Raw genomic sequence first — 16,403 nt, forward strand, 5'->3', positions numbered from 1 at the left:
GATCAGTGGTTCCCAACCTTCCGTAATCCAGATGCTCTTGGACTGCAACTCCCAGAAGCCTTCACCACTTAGCTGTGCTGGCCAGGGTCTCTGGGAGTTGCAGTCCAAGAACATCTTGGATAACTCAGTTAAGAAATGGATATGGGCATTCTCTGCTGCATACTAGTTACATGTGTTAGCACACAATAGTAAATGCCTATGCTGATTTCTTTACTTGTGTCATTCAATGACTGAAATCTATGTCAATGGGTTTATGCCACCACAAGTTTTGAACAGGATTCCAGATAAAATGTTTTAGTTGATATCAGAGTAGACTATGTGTAAATGGGTAGCATATAAGTTCAATAAATAAATAAATATATTTTGTCCATTTTTCTTTTTTCTTTTGGCCTACAATCATTCTCACGAAGAAAGATACATAAAGCCATGAAGCACATATATTTTAATGCATGAAATACATGAAATATACTTTATTTCTACATAGGCTAGGCAAATCTTTAAATGCTCTAAAAGTAAGTTTAGTTCTCTGATTGCAAGTTTCTGACGTGGCTTAGGAAGTCCTAGATGAATATACTTATTGGTTTGCTACTTGACTGCCTATCACCCTTCCTCCAGCTCTCTTCTGTAGGGCATCACTCTCCATGTGTAGAAGATGAGAAGAGTGAGAAAAGGGAGCACAACTAGATTGCCTTTCCCCAGTCCCTTCTTCATGGAGTTTACCTGTGAGGAACATACATTAACAGGGGTGTTATTTTTTTTGCCTAATATCATTCCTGTTCCACTGACTAGTAGGTAGGCCAGCTGAAATGTAGGAACTGCACACTAGTTTCAGACTTACTTTAAAAAAACAACAACGTTGTAATCAGGATTTTATGCTTCCATCTTGAATTCTTTGATTAGAATTTCAGACTGCCAAAGGACAAGACAGGTACAACCAAGATTGGAGCCCTTGCACCACAAGACATGAAGAAAATCCATGTCTTGGCACTGATAGAACTGACTGCTCTCTTTGATATACTTGGAACAGAACTTAAGCCACAAAAAGCAATAAAAATTAAAATGAAAGGTGAGTTGCTTTTATTTTCAATGACAGTGGGTATGGATGGTTGTTATAAAAGGTATGGAGTATTTCTATGCCAGTAACTACTGTGTAGGCAGGTTTATAGGATGGGAAGTGCTTGTTGTTAAGTGCAGAGTCTTTAGTTATGTGCTGTCAAGTTGGAACTGATTTATATTGACCCCAAGGTAATTGGGGGATTCAAGGTAAGTGAGATATTTAACTAGTTCCACCACCACCCCACCCACCCCCAGTGAACGTTCATAGCCAGGCAGGGCTTGAAACTCTGGTTTCTGGAGTCCTAGTCCATGACTATGCCCACCACACTGAATACCTCCACAGTCTTAAGTGTGCTTAAATCTCTTTCATTAAATTAAGAGTAATGTGCATTAACCTAGGTCTGCTTAGTTCATGCCATATAACAGATAAGACAGCACTATGCAAGGAGAAGGGGAAAGTGTTATAGAGAAACTTCACCCAGGGTGGGGGGGCAATATATTTCCTTAAAAATTTCTCTGGACATAAGATTTCTCCTTGCTGTTTGCCTCTAGGCCAGTGATAGCACTTATTTATATTATTGTGTGTTGTAACGTTGATTCTGATTTATATACAACTCCCAGGGTTTCTTAGGGTTTCTTGCGCACGCACACACCCACACCCCAAACTCTGTAAAGCATCCAGATTTCCCGAGGCAGCACTGGGGCAGGGCATGTAACTTCATCAGCCACAGAAGCTTTTGGATGATATTTGGTGGCTCATCTTCTGTCAGTGGGAATTTGAATTTCTGTAACCTGGCTCCATGGAACTTTACATCTTCTAATGTATCTGCTTATGATCTCATATTCCCAGATTCCCAAATAATATGATATGGCCTGCTTATAATCTGATTCATTCATGTAATTGCAGTTAATCTATTTAGTTAGTTTGTCTTTTACATTTGCATCCCCTCCATCCTTCAAAAAAAAACCACACACACATTTTTGTGCTTTCTTTAAAACAATTTTTTTTGTCTTGAAAAGCTTAGAGCTCTGAGTTTTTCTTGACCATAGCTGATTTTACTTTGTGGAAAAGCCCTGTATAGTGGTTATGATCCTTAGGTAGGGATGAAATTACTGTTTAAAGAAGACTGCTTGGTGAAGTCTCTCATCTTATGTATGTTGTGTAACAGAGTAAATGCCGTGTCATTGCATTCTAGGCCTCTATTTTTTTTTAAAGACTAAGTTTGTGAAGTTCAGTTTTTATTTTTGTATGCCATTTTGTTCCAGTTCCGAGACAGTGGGTGAACATTTTATTTTTATTTTGTTTTGTGAGATGGCACCACTATTTCTAGTATAGTTTATTTTCAAAGCATATAATTTAGTCCAAATGCATTTACTGGTGGACATTTAGTGCACTTTTCCATTTGTGCATGTTTCAATGAACCAAAAATATACTATGTTTAAAAAACACTCTCTTATGCATGTTTTCTACCTTTGTTTGGATTGGAATGTTGATATTCCACTTTCAATTAAGTTATTGCTTCTACTCTATGAGACGCATTACAATACCTTTTACACATTGATGTGAAGTGTTCTTTCCATGTGCAAGAGGTGAGAGCACACTGCTTGGTGGGAGTAGCAGTAACTCAGCAGTAGAAGAAATGCTTTGTATGCAGAAGGTCGCATTTTTGATATCTGGAACCTGCAGGTACATCTAGAAAAGAATTGTGCCTGGAGAGCTGCTGTTAGATAAGATCAATAGAATTCGCCAAATACAGTACACCAAAAATCTGGCTTGGTATGAGGATTTTCCTGTGAACTCTGACATCCAAGGTGCACAGGTTTCTCTTATGCAGACATACACACTTCATGTGTTAGGGGCCAAGCTAGAGTTGCTCTTTATATGAGGAGGCCAGTGGAAGAATTTCTTGTGTATATGGCTGTAATCATGTGATTCCTGGGGAAATGATCTGAGGGCCATGTCTGAGAGATGACAGAACTCACTGCATTGCTCTTCACCAGTTGCTGTGAAAATGTCCATGGTGGGTTCCTTTCCGGTGTTGGACCTCTTAATGTTGAAAGAGGGGTAAAGGAGAAATACTGGGGATAATACAGAGAGGCATGATGGACAGACTTCAAGAACTATAAGTCTCCTGACTCCTGAACGTCCTTCCAAACTGGATTGCTATCTGTTCCCAGCCATGGAGCTGGGATAGACAAATTCCCTCCAGTCGTTAACGGAACAATTTTGGTCAATAAAAGAAAAAGAAGAATGGCCCTAGGGAAGGAAAGAAGACAGAAACTTCCTTTCCCCCTTCCTCACTTCTGTCTGGCAAACTTCAGATTGTCAGAATCTGTGATGCCTGGAGCCCCAAGGAAAAATCAGAGAATTATGCATTTTGCATTTTGTTGTTTTATAGTCATTAAGTCATGTTTGACTCTTAGTGACCCCATGGACCAGAGCATGCCAGGCCCTCCTGTCTTCCACTGCTTCCCAGAGTTGGGTCAAATTCATGTTGGTCGCTTTGATGATGCTGTCCAACCATCTCATCCTCTGTCATCCCTTTCTCCTCCTGCCTTCACACTTTCCGAACATCAGTGTCTTTTCCAGGGAGTCTTCTCCTCTCTTGAGATGGCCAAAATATTGGAGCCTCAGCTTCAGGAGCTGTCCTTCCAGTGAGCACTGAGGGTTGATTTCCCACAAAATGGATATGTTTTTTCTCTTTGCAGTCCAAGGGACTCTCGAAAGTCTCCTCCAGCACCACAATTCAAAAGCATCAATTCTTTGGCGGTCAGCCTTTTTTTTATGGGCCAGCTCCCACTTCCATACATCACTACAGGAAAAACCATAGCTTTGACTATGCAGACCACTTTTTAATATGCTGTCTAGGTTTGTCATCACTTTCCACCCACAAAGCAGGTGCTTTTTAATTTAATGGCTGCTGTCACCATCTGCAGTGATCATGGAGCCCAAGAAAGTCAAATCTGTCACTGCCTCCATATCTTCCCCTTCTATTTGCCAGGAGGTGATGGGACCAGTGGCCATGATCTTAGTTTTTTTGATGTTGAGCTTCAGACCATTTTTTGCGCTCTCATCTTTCACCCTCATTAAGAGGTTTTTTAAATCCTCCTCACTTTCTGCCATCAGAGTAGTATCATCTGCATATCTGAGGTTGTTGATATTTCTTCTGGCAGTCTTAATTCCGGTTTGGGATTAGTCCAGTCTAGCCTTTTGCATGATGTATTCTGCATATAAGTTAACTAAGCAGGGAGACAATACACAGCCTTGTCATACTCCTTTCCCAATTTTGAACCAATCAGTATCCAATTCTAACTGTTGCTTCCTGTCCCACATAGAGATTTCTCAGGAGATAGATAGGGTGGTCAGGCACTCCCATTTCTTTAAGGACTTGCCATAGTTTGCTGTGGTCCACACAGTCAAAGGCTTTTGCATAGTCAATGAAGCAGAAGTAGATGTTTTTCTGGAACTCTCTGGCTTTCTCCATAATCCAGCGCATGTTAGCAATTTGGTCTCTAGTTCCTCTGCCCCTTCGAAATCCAGCTTGTACTTCTGGGAGTTCTCGGTCCACATACTGCTGAAGCCTACCTTGCAGGATTTTGAACATAACCTTGCTAGTGTGTGAAATGAATGCAATTGTGAAATGAGTGCAATTGCCCTTCTGTGTGATTGAGATGTAGACTGATCTTTTCCAGTCCTGTGGCCACTGCTGGGTTTTCCAAACTTGCTGGCATATTGAATGTAGCACCTTAACAGCGTCTTTTAAGATTTTAAATAGTTCCACTGGAATGTCATCACCTCCACTGGGCTTGTTGTTAGCCATGCTTTCTAAGGCCCGCTTGACTTCACTCTCCAGGATGTCTGGCTCAATCCACACTATCTGTGTTGTCTGGACATCCAGATCTTTCTGGTATAAGAAATCATTTTGGTATAAGAAATTATTTCACATAAGCTGCAGAAAATACTGTACACAATCTTGTGTAATATGAGCATGGAGGCAGTAAAGAATTTCCACTTATGGTGACATTTGCATATATTACATATATTACTTTAAATTAGCATATAGTTTCATGCAAAATGTCATTTTTTGCTGTCATCTATCATCCTTTTTGGTGATGGAGCAGTGCCCACACTTTGGAAATCTGTTTCACAGATATTTTAACTTTTAGATATTTATGGCTATAGCTGAAGAACTCTCTGTAAACATTAATTGTTTCACACTGAGTTGTGCAACTCTGTATGCAACAGATAACATCTACAGAGACTTCTTTACCGATGTCATTCAGTTTGTGTCTGAATGTTATAGTGTTTGTAAATGCACGGCAGGATTTCAGCCATTGAATATTTGTATAGTGTTAGATCACCCTGTAAGAGCAGTCCTTGTTAAATTAGTTAGCCTAAGAACATTTTATTTGCTTGTTAATTTTTGAAATAGGCGTTTTGTCCCCAGCTTATATTAATTTGAACTTCCTGCTGGCTTTGAACAATTAGAAGAGTAATGCAGGTCACAAATAAAATCAGTTTTAAAAATACAGTGCTAAATTAAACTTTAAATAGAATTTAGAAATGAACATCACTGTACAGAAAATGTTGAAATTTTGTTAGCCATCTGTATTTCTGATCTCTTGTAATGACTTGAAATATGTTAGCAGTTAATCTTGGGCCAAAACTTGCAGTTAGGGTTCAGCAGAGATGACAATATAGGAGCTGAATAATTGAAAGCAACAGTGAATGATGAGAGAGATATTGCAGGGCACAGTTGAGTTCTCTGGAAGCAATTTTTATTCTACAACCAGAAAATAACTTGTTCCACTGCACAACGAGCTGTATAAGGTTTCTGGAACCTTCCCTCCTGCAGCACCTTCCATTTTCATATGTTTAAAAATGCCTGTACAGTTAAATCAGTGTACTCGAGTTATTCTGTATGGCTTTTTGAATTGGAGATACAGTACTACTTCCAGGTAGCTCGGTTTCCTTTTATTTCTTAAAGGAGCTACTCCTCTATGGTAATCTAGAGAAAATGACTTAGATCCAGACAGGGACGAAATTACTTTCAACATACACACACAAGTTTCTTTTTTTAATCCAGTGTCTGCCTGGATCACTGCAACGATGCAGCACTTTGCAGTAATCCAGTAATGTGTGTGTCTGTGTGTGTTTTGTGAGGGGAGCTGTTGAGTTAATTATCTCCTTTTCTGTTGGTGGCAGAAGAGATGGGTGGCAGGAAAAGTGATTTCCCCAATTTGTAGGCCTCATATCCCAGCCCATTTTGAAGGCAGCCAGGGTGGGAAGGAGAGTGGCCACAGTTGCATACAACTTACATATAAAGCCCTTTATGATTTGGGACCCGAGTACTTGTCAGAGTGTCCAATAACATTGATCCATGCCACCAGATCTCCCCCCCCCCCCAGGCAATGCTCCTCCGAGTTGCCACACTGAGAGAGTCCAGGAAAACCTCTACTGGAATCCATGCCTCCTCAGTTGTGGCATCAGGCTTTGGAAGAGGCTTCTGACCAAACTGCACCTGGCCTCCCTCCCTGCCCACATTCATAACCTTGCTCAAGAAGTTGCTTTTTACAGAGGTTTTTGAGAGCAACCTAACATGGTTCTGCCTTGCCTTGCTGCCCCATTTTAGGTTATTGCTGTGGCGCCCTTGTCTTGTCTTCTTTTAGCTGATTTGACTTGTTTTATTTATTTGTTATAGTTGTCTTACTGTTTATTGTTGGATTCATTGATGGTTAACTATCCAGAGTAGTGCTTTACTCTAATGGGGCAGTATAAAAATGTGTGAAATAAACAAACAAACAAACAAACAAACTCATGGTGAATAATAAGAACACATAGGCCAAAGTCCAGTTGGGAAAACTGCGTACGCAAGTGATTTCCCCCTCTTCAGCTTAGTGTCTGTTCCACAAAGAATCAGGCACGGCCAGCTGGTAAAACAACCAATTTTACAATATAAATTTTTAAAGAAATGCTTTGGAAACCAGGGGCTCCGTTCAGGGCTTACCTTTGCATTGGATCAGGTGAGGCGTTCCCAAAGCGTGCACCTGCGGCACCACCAAACCCAGCCAAGGGCATTGTGGAATCCTCTTCTGTGTTTCTTTGCTGAGCTGGCGGTGCTGGTGCTGCTTCTCTGGCTTTGGCCCCTTCATGTTCCTTCAACTCCATGTCTACCTCTCATTGCCCCTACTGCTGCACCATTGCTGCCGCCACTCAAGGGAAGTCACAAGGCTTTAATTCGATTTCATCTGTGCCCAGTCTGATGCAAATTGGCCAGTGTCATTGCTGACTTAGCCAGAAGATTTATGTCAGTCATTTTACTTATTCAAGTGCAATTTCTGCAATTGTTCAGTTAAAAAAAATTCAAGTCATATTATAACCAAGAGCCAAAGTAGAAATAATAGTATCTTAGCCTCATGAGTTTTATAGCTGAGATTGCCCTCTTGAGCCGCAGTGCATATTTTACTCTTTAAGAGCAATACTGTTTTACATGTTTAGGGTGTCTGAAAACAATAATAGCCAATGAAAGCCAGGCAAATTACAGAAATATAAAAGAAATGCTTAAATCCTATTCCTTAATGGATGGATCATGCCTTATTAATACTAAGTGGGAGAATAGCAAAAAAGAAATGATGCCTGTTGTTGTTAATATAGGTAATATACATTTACAGCTGTGGAGCATCTTAATTTTAATAGAATGTCACTGGATTCTATTACTTGTAGCTCTCCAGAAGCAGTGCTGCAACATTTTAAAAATATAAACATTGCCATGTTGCTTTTTGTACTATAGTGAAAGTGTATGACTGTGGGTGGAGAAAGAAGGAGCTATGCTTTTTGCTAGTTTCCATCTTTTGCTTATGCTGATTACAGAGCAATCTTAGCCACAGTTAGGGAGAAATAAGTCCCAACTGTATACAGTGGGCTTTTGTCCAAGGTAAGTGACCATAAGATTACAATGGATAAACTGCTGGTCTGTCTGAATTTATTAAGTAAGAGCTGTGAAGATGCTGATATGTTGGCAAAGACTGGCCGAACCCCTGTGGAAGAAATACAACATGTGTAAGGGCAATTGAGCATTCTACTAGCTCCTCTTTATGTGAGGGAACATGCCTGATTTTGTAGTGAGAGTGAGGTGAGGTGCATAAAGGTGAAACTAGGGGAGAAGGGGATATGCTTACCCAGTTTTACCCTTACACAATCGTGATTGCATTTGAAGATGTTTTTGTGTCACCATCGTACGAGAATACTATCTTCCTTTGCTTTTTACAGAAACTGGTCTCTTTGGAGTTCCACTGTCAGTCTTGCTAGAACAAGATCAGAAGAGGGTGCCAGGTATCAGGGTACCCCTTCTCTTCAAAAAAGTGAGTATTGTGCCCAGTCTGCTTCTTTGACATTTCTTGGGCTTCAACATATTTCAATGTAAGCATGCCTTTTTGTGTTTCAAGCATGTAGTGGGCTTAAAGTGTAGCATTTAAATTTAGTTCAAGAGTGGGGAGGAGACGTTCATCTGTGCATTTAAAATATGTTTATTCCACCTTTTTGTTCAAAAGGTAGGTGTGAACCTCTAACCAATGTATAACTTAATATGGCATTCATGTTGTTTGTTCCATAAAGGACATTATGATACATAGCTAGAGTAAAAATGCAGCCTGCTCCTTTTTCCTTCCTGGTAATACTGGGTTAGAACCAACCTTGCCCTGGTACCTCAGCGCAACAGCATTTCCCCCTTTCCCTATATGAATACATGCACTGGAGAGTTCCTCAACCTTCTGGAGCAGATTTTAGGATCACACAGGTGGGGGAAGATGGGCCCCACACCTCCCAGTTCCACTACCAGTAGCAATTCCATCGGCAAAGCAACCGTCTTGGGTCCTTTTGGGGAGAAAAAGGAGGGACAGAAATATTTTAAGCAAATAAACAAACTCATTGGGGTCCTGGTGTTTGTTGACAATGCTTTTTGCCCTTTATAAGAAGGTGGCCCATGAACACTCACAAAGGTAAGAGATACATGATTATTACCCCAAGAATTGATGCCTTTGAACTGTGGTGCTGGAGGAGGCTCTTAAGAATCCCCTGGACTGCAAGGAGAACAAACCTATCAGTTCTAAAGGAAATCAACCCTGAGTGCTCACTGGAAGGACAGATCCTGAAGCTGAGGCTCCAGTACTTTGGCCATCTCATGAGAAGAAAAGAGTCCTTGGAAAAAACCTTGATGTTAGGAAGGTGTGATGGCAAGAGGAGAAGGGGACGACCGAGGATGAGATGGCTGGACAGTGTCTGCGAAGCAACCAACATGAACCTGACACAACTCCGGGAGGCAGTAGAAGACAGAAGGGCCTGGCGTGCTCTGGTCCATGGGGTCACGAAGAGTCGGACATGACTAAACGACTAAACACACACACCTGCTCTGTTACGTACTCCCTTACCCATTCTAAACGTAGAACTCCCAGACCTCTAGATTAAATGAGCAATGCCCCAGTTGCATCGGCTACCCTGAAAAGACAATTAAATTAGTACTTGTTACTTCGCTTCAGTAGTAGAGCACAGTACAAGGTGCAACTACATAGCAAGGGAAATGCAAATGCAGTCACATTATCTTACTGTGAAGTTGCTCCAGGGAAGTCTGATCTGTGGGATTTAAAGGCCACATAGAAAACAGGAGAAAGGCTCCCCACCACTGTTTTCTTGAAGGTGTTACAAAAAAGTGCCTTAAAAGCAATAAAAGTTTCCAACCTCAGTTTCCTCATCCAGTTATCTTTAAAAAAAAACTGTCATCTACAGAGACAAGCTCCATTTCTAATTTGTAAAAGAAAAAGAAAATCTAGGACTCTTGCTCATGGAAGAGAGCTGTCAAAAAGAAGGGGGGAAAAGGAAGTATCTTAGGAAAGAGCCTTGACTCTCTCTGTATGTGTGCTATATCCATATTTTGAAAAGTGGAAGTCTTGGTGGAGGGGGAAAACTATGAATTTGGACAGGATTGGAGTCCAGGTTGATTCATATTTCCTGTTGTGTGCATAATCAACAGGAAGAAAATGTGAATTGACTCTCCTGAAACCCAAGTATTTCCCATATTTTTTTGCTAATGTGGTTATCCCTTAAGTCTCCTGTAGACTTAGGGGAACATGAACCAGCTTTGAATTATAGTTAGCATAATAAATGAAAGTGAATTATCATGCATACATAAGTAACTTTGATGGGAAATATTATTGGTGGAAACATGCAATGACTTGAAATGACTTCTGATGAAGGAAAAAAGGTGTAATAGCAGGATTGTACTGGGATATTAAGAAGATAAAAATAATGACTAGAGAAAAATGATATTATTTTAATTTTGACATAAAGAAATCAAAGATTTTCTGTACCTTGGTTCAGTAATCGATCCAAAGGGAGGTTGAAGTAAGAAGACTGAGATTTGGAAGTGCAGGTCTTGGGAAAAGGTCCTTAAGCTTAAGGATTTGTTGCTGGAGACCATTGCCAAAATCATCTAAGCTATTCCAGTTGCTATGTATAGATGGGAAATTGGGACAGTGAAGAAAATTGATAGGAATTTATTTTTTTTGCTATGTGGTTTATGGAGAGCTTTACAGGTATTGTGGAACAGCAGGAAGACAAATACTGGATCCTAGTCAAATCAAGCTTGAATTCTTACTAGAAGCTAAAATGCGCAAACTGATGCCATGCGCTAGACTTACCGTGGGAGGACAAGACTCATTGGAAAAGACATTAATGCCAGGAAAAGTGGAAGACCTAACAAAGTGAATTGCTTCAGTAAAAGAAACCCACAGCCTTTAATTTGCATGATCTGGGCAGAGATGTTAATGACAGCATGTTACAGAGGCCATTATTTCACAAGGTTGCCTGTAAATGACAAGCAACTTGGCAGCACATAAAAACAACAAAGCACACAAATACCATCCGTCTGTGGTTTATACACAACGGGATTACCTGCTCTCTTTACATAAAACATTTTATGTGAACCGTGAGTGGAGTGCATTTGTGCAGAAAGTTCCTTCTCATGTTTCATCTTGCGTAGCTATGATGCTTCATTTTAAGGCCTTGCCATCTTCCCGCACTTCCCTGTATGTAGGGTTTACAACCATGACCGGCAGCTTAATCTTAAAGGCCTCTGTTATTGTGGCAGTCTCCAGTCTGAGCAGGGAACCTCTGACACATGTAACTGAATTAAAATTCCTTAGGATGGCTAAGGATGATGGAGAATGGAGCCCTCTGCTATCTGGAGAGCCACAGGTTTCCCAGACCCGAGTATTCAGGAAGGCTTAGATACAGCAGCTTTCTGTATAAAATAAGAGAAGCATGTTGTGTTTTTCAGTGGTTATTGAAGAAACAAATTGTCACCCTTCCAGCTATAGCAGCATTTTATCTGCCACCTGTGAATCTGAGCTACTTTCTGTTTTAATTTGCAGCTCATTTCCCAGATAGAAGAGGGAAAACTGGAAACAGAAGGGCTTCTTCGAATACCAGGTGTTGCTGCACGAGTGAAGGTAAAATAAAGTCTCAGCTCTGGGAAGATAATGCAGATTCTATTATAATCCTTTTTAAAAAATAAAAATGAAAGGTACTCGTTGGAAAGTTGAACACTAAAATTTTAAAGATAAAGATTTCTAAGATAATTTACCTAAACTCATTTTAAGTCATGCCTTGGATGATTGAACACTCTTTGCTTAAGTTGAGAGATAGAATGTGACAGAATGGGGGTTTACAGTATAGATTCTCATTTGTAAAAACTTGCTATGTGTTCAGATTGGATTTATTCACAACTGTATACATATATGTGGCAGAATAGATAGCCTTTCTTTGTGAATTGGAGAACAGATGACAGGCCGTCCCTCTATTCTTCCTGTGTCTTGACCATTTGTTACTGTGACGTTGTTCTCTGGATTGCGGTTTCTCACCTGAGTAAACAACCTTTTGCTGTTATTCTCTCCAGGGGCATTTACATGGCTGCTTCTTTCCTGAGAACTCATCATGCTCTTTTGTACTTCAGATCCAATGGGACCAATGTCCCTTTCTAATATGTCTGACAGAAGTGTGTATTCTAATGAACATATTGTGTTTGGGACAGACATGCGCAGAGGCTATCTCTACGAGGTTATATGTAAGGCTACGGAAGCTATGCCCTTCACATTTCTCCATGCTGATCCGCAGTCTTTTTTGGTCAAATTGTAGTCACCATCTTTTAATTATCTGAAGCTCCATGGAATGGATTTGTCAGTAATATCTGCAATTTTTGGTTTTAACTGGCAGAGGCTCTCATAAAATGCTTTCCAACAAATGAAAGATGTTTTTATTCACAAGGCTAAATGCATGTTGTATATTGCATATTGTTAATGAAAGTGAGGGGCATAAAAGAACTATTGTAAAATGAATATGCAGGCTGGCTGTATATTTTGTATGAACATACACAGGAAATGCAAAATGTTATCTTTAACATCATCTGTGAAAATGCCCTGACACATATAGTAGCAGGCACTTTGTATAATTAAAGCTAGCACAATTTGTTAAGCTTCATGTGCTGTTTTTATCTTGAAAGCTTTGGATAACGATGGCTTTAAAAAAAATCTTTTCAAGAAACATGAAATATGATGGTTTTGTCTGCCTACAGTGACTGTTTTTCTGTTCTTGCATCTTTCAGAATCTTTGCCAAGAGCTAGAAGCAAAGTTTTACGAAGGGACTTTCAACTGGGAAAATGTAAAACAGCATGATGCAGCCAGTCTTCTGAAGCTCTTTATTCGAGAACTGCCTCAACCACTACTTACTGTAGAATATCTCAAAGCTTTCCAGGATGTACAGAGTAGGTATAAAATCTGTTAAGATTTAGACCACTGTAGGGTCTCATGCTCTGCATTCAGGATGGGCACATCTGAACAGTTCTGGAAGATGCTTCCACTTTGATCTGTGATGTAGGATAATCAAGCTACTGATTTTTCTGGGTGTTATTTAATCTTCAGTGGCATGTGTCTTGTACCCACATGGTCTCAATCCACAGAAAGCACTTTGATCCAGCAGGAGCTTCTCTAAGCAGAACAGTGAGCAAGGACATTTCCAGCAATTTCCTGTGCACTACCCCCAAGAGGAGGCATTCTCAACCTTTTGTTTTTGGTTGTGGTCATAAACACAATATGAAAGAAATATGAAATGAATCAGGATTGCATAAGTTGCATAACGAACCTTATTAGGTAGTATGTAAAGAGCTGTTTGCAGTTTGGGAGTCATATGAGAATACGGGATCATATGAGAATGGCTGTTTTAGAGAGATTTAGATGCCCCCCCTCTCTGCTGACTCTTTTGAGTGTGATTTGGGGAGGGTTGTGGAGGGACGAAGGAGAATTGTCCATAATCTGTTTTCCTCATTCTGCTAACAGAAAGCACTGCAGATCCATTTTTTGGTTTATTTCTCTAATATGGAGGCAACATTATTTATTTATTGCATTTAAAGTATTTTTACCCAGCCTTTCTCCTTAAAAAGGACCTAAAGCAGCTTGTATCATTAAAAGATAATATTTAAAGCTAACAGCAATAATTTGCAAATACTAAAAAGGTTCAGCAGTAATTTGCAAATACTAAAAAGGATCAAACAAATATTACGTCAAAATGATTTTTAAAAAGCAACACCAAAAACACATTAAAAGCAATAAAGCACAACAATCCATTTTAAAATCTCACTTGGGCATCCATCACTGAGCAAAAGTTGGCTGAACAGAAAGGTCTTTGCTTGCTTGCAGAAGAAGTATAGCAAAGATGGGGCCAGCTTGGCCTTCTGTGGGCCAGAGTTTCAGAGTTTGGGAACAGTGACGGAGAAAGCCCTCTCCTGTGTACCCACCATGTATACCTGTGAAGTAGGTTGAAACTGAGAGAAAGGCCTTCTTAACATCCGAGCAGGCTCATAATGGGAGACATAGTCCTTGAGCCCAAGTTGTTTAGGGCTTTATAGGTTAGAACCAGTACTTTAAATTGTGCCCAGAAATGGATTGGCAGCCAGTGGAGCTGCTGTAACAAGGGCCTTATGTGATCCCTGTGACCAGCCCCAGTTAGTAATCTGGCTGCTGCGTTTTGGGCCCATTGTAGCTTCCAGAGACAGCCCCAGATCGAGCACATTACAGTAATCCATTCGGGATGTAATTAAGGCATGTGTCACTGTGGCCAGATCAGACCTGTCCAGGAATGGTTGCAGCTGGCACACTAATTTTAATTGTACAAATGCACTCCTGGCCAGCTTTGAAACCTAGGCATCCAGGCTCAGAGACAAATCCAGGAACACCCCCAAGCTGTCCACCTGTGTTTTTAGAGGTTCAACAGAGGCTGAATCCCTGTCCTTTGCTCTGCCTTTCAGCTGACCCAGGTTCACCTCTGTCTTAGCTAGATTAAGTTTCAGTTTATTCACCCTCCTCCAGTCTGTTACTGACACCAAACACTGATTTAGAGCTGTCACGGCTTCCTTGGATTTAGACAGAAAGGAAAAATAGAGTTGGGTGTCATCTGCATGCTGGTGATGCTGAACCCAAAACACCAGGCTATCTCTCCCAGCAGTTTCATGTAGAAGTTAAATAACATAGAAGACAACGCAAAACCTTGAGGGGACTCCACAAGTCAACAGTCAGGATATTGGACAGGAGTCCCCCAGTGCCACCTTCTGAGTTCTGTGTTCCAGGAAGGATCAGAGCCACTGTAAAAAAGTGTCTGCAATCCCGTCCGAGAGAGAGGGCTCAGAAAGGTACCAGTCAATGGTATTGAAAGCCACTGAGAGATCCAGCAGAACCAACAGGAGCCCACTGCCCCTGTCCAGTTCCCAGCGTAGGTCATCCATGAAGATGACCAAAGATACAAACCTGTGAAGTTATCTACAGAAAGGTCTTTAACTCCCAAACATCTGAAAACAAATGCACTGAATTGCTTTTTATAATACTTACCCTTCAGTAGTCAAATAAATTCTTAATATGGACAGATGGGCCTCAAACTACCATCAGTTGAGAATGCTCTGGAATTGATCCCCATAAAAATCCATTTAAACTTCAGAGGTAAACAAACCAAAGACATGAACTTGAGGATGACACTTACGAAAAATACAGTGGTGCTCTGCAAGATGATGTTAATTCGTTCCACCGAAATCGCTGTTTAGCGAAAACATGGTCTTGTAAAAAGTGTTTCCCCATTGGAATGCATTGAAATCTGTTTAATGCATTCCAATGGGGAAAATAGTCGTCGTTTTGCGAAGATCGTCCATAGGGAAGCCATTTTGTGAAGCGCCGATCATGTATAAAAATCACTTTCTTGCGAAGCATCGGTCCCGAAAACACCCGTTTTGTGTAGATCGCCCATAGGGAAGCCATTTTGTGGAGCCGCCGATCAGCTGTAAAAATCATCGTCTTGCGAAGCATCGGTCCCGGGGGGAAAAACCATATTGTGAAGCATGGACCGAAACATTGTATAGTGGAAATCGCCCATAGGAAACACTGTTTTGCGAAGCGCAATGGCGATCACAAAACCTCGCCGTCGTGCAGATTTGTCGTTTTGCAGGGTAATCGTCTAGCGAGGTACCACTGTATCTTATGTTTTATAAATATTCATTCAGCATTTATTTTTTAAGTTCCCCCAGTTAGTCCAGGAAAGATGAAGACTGATTGATTTATACAAACAGTTGTTCAGACAATTTCAACTAGAAGGTTTGGATTGCTCTGGGGCACTTATAAATGTTCACAAACTAGACTGGGTTCCTGTGAAAATGACAAAAGAATTTAAAGTGTAGTACTGTACTCCTAAGGCTAGTCTATATATTATTTTTCTGATCTGCCTTATTCATGAGTGTTGTGTATTTGCATGAGCAGTATGATATAGAAATGAGTTCACGGATCTTGGTGAGATCTGTTATGTGTGAAATTTTCCCATTAACTGGTACAAGTACACTCTGATTATGTGTGTAGCCTTTGGTATTTCAAGTATGCATACTTTCTGCTATGATGACTAGGTTATAAATAGAAACATTAAAGAGAATATCTGCTGAGAGGATTCCAAGCTGCTGAATGTGGCTGATAACAGTATTGCTGCTGGTTCAAAATGATAGGAATCCTGCACGGAATTGGGACTTTTGGATGAGGGCAAACAAATTATTTGGTGTGCACCAATATTAAAGGTTTACTCAACAAAGAATGTCACAGTTCAGTGACCGTCATAAACTTCTTTCCTGTTCGTATTCATAAATAACAGTGGACTCACCAGGGAAAGAGTTATCTGTAATTTATGAAATGTTGTTACATTAAGAAACAAGAGTTGTATGAAAAACAAAAACAAAAGGAAGCCACTGTTAGTATTGAAAACCTTATGAATCTC

General features: G+C 40.4%; 1 protein-coding gene across 5 annotated transcripts in view; it reads left to right on the forward strand.

The window, feature by feature from the left end:
* Positions 1-16,403, forward strand: part of ARHGAP18 (Rho GTPase activating protein 18) — a 107,009-nt gene that overhangs the window by 70,219 nt on the left and 20,387 nt on the right. For all 5 annotated transcript variants that reach the window (XR_013540629.1, XM_078383375.1, XM_020790731.3 and 2 more), the window contains exons 6-9: positions 901-1,066; positions 8,327-8,418; positions 11,482-11,559; positions 12,711-12,870. Coding sequence is in view for 4 of the 5 variants with exons in the window: in XM_078383375.1 (XP_078239501.1) it covers positions 901-1,066; positions 8,327-8,418; positions 11,482-11,559; positions 12,711-12,870 (496 nt within the window). In the remaining variant the exon portion in view is untranslated. The remainder of the gene's footprint in view (positions 1-900; positions 1,067-8,326; positions 8,419-11,481; positions 11,560-12,710; positions 12,871-16,403) is intronic.

The sequence above is a fragment of the Pogona vitticeps genome, chromosome 1 (genome assembly GCF_051106095.1).
Source record: "Pogona vitticeps strain Pit_001003342236 chromosome 1, PviZW2.1, whole genome shotgun sequence".
Classification (NCBI taxonomy): domain Eukaryota; kingdom Metazoa; phylum Chordata; class Lepidosauria; order Squamata; family Agamidae; genus Pogona; species Pogona vitticeps.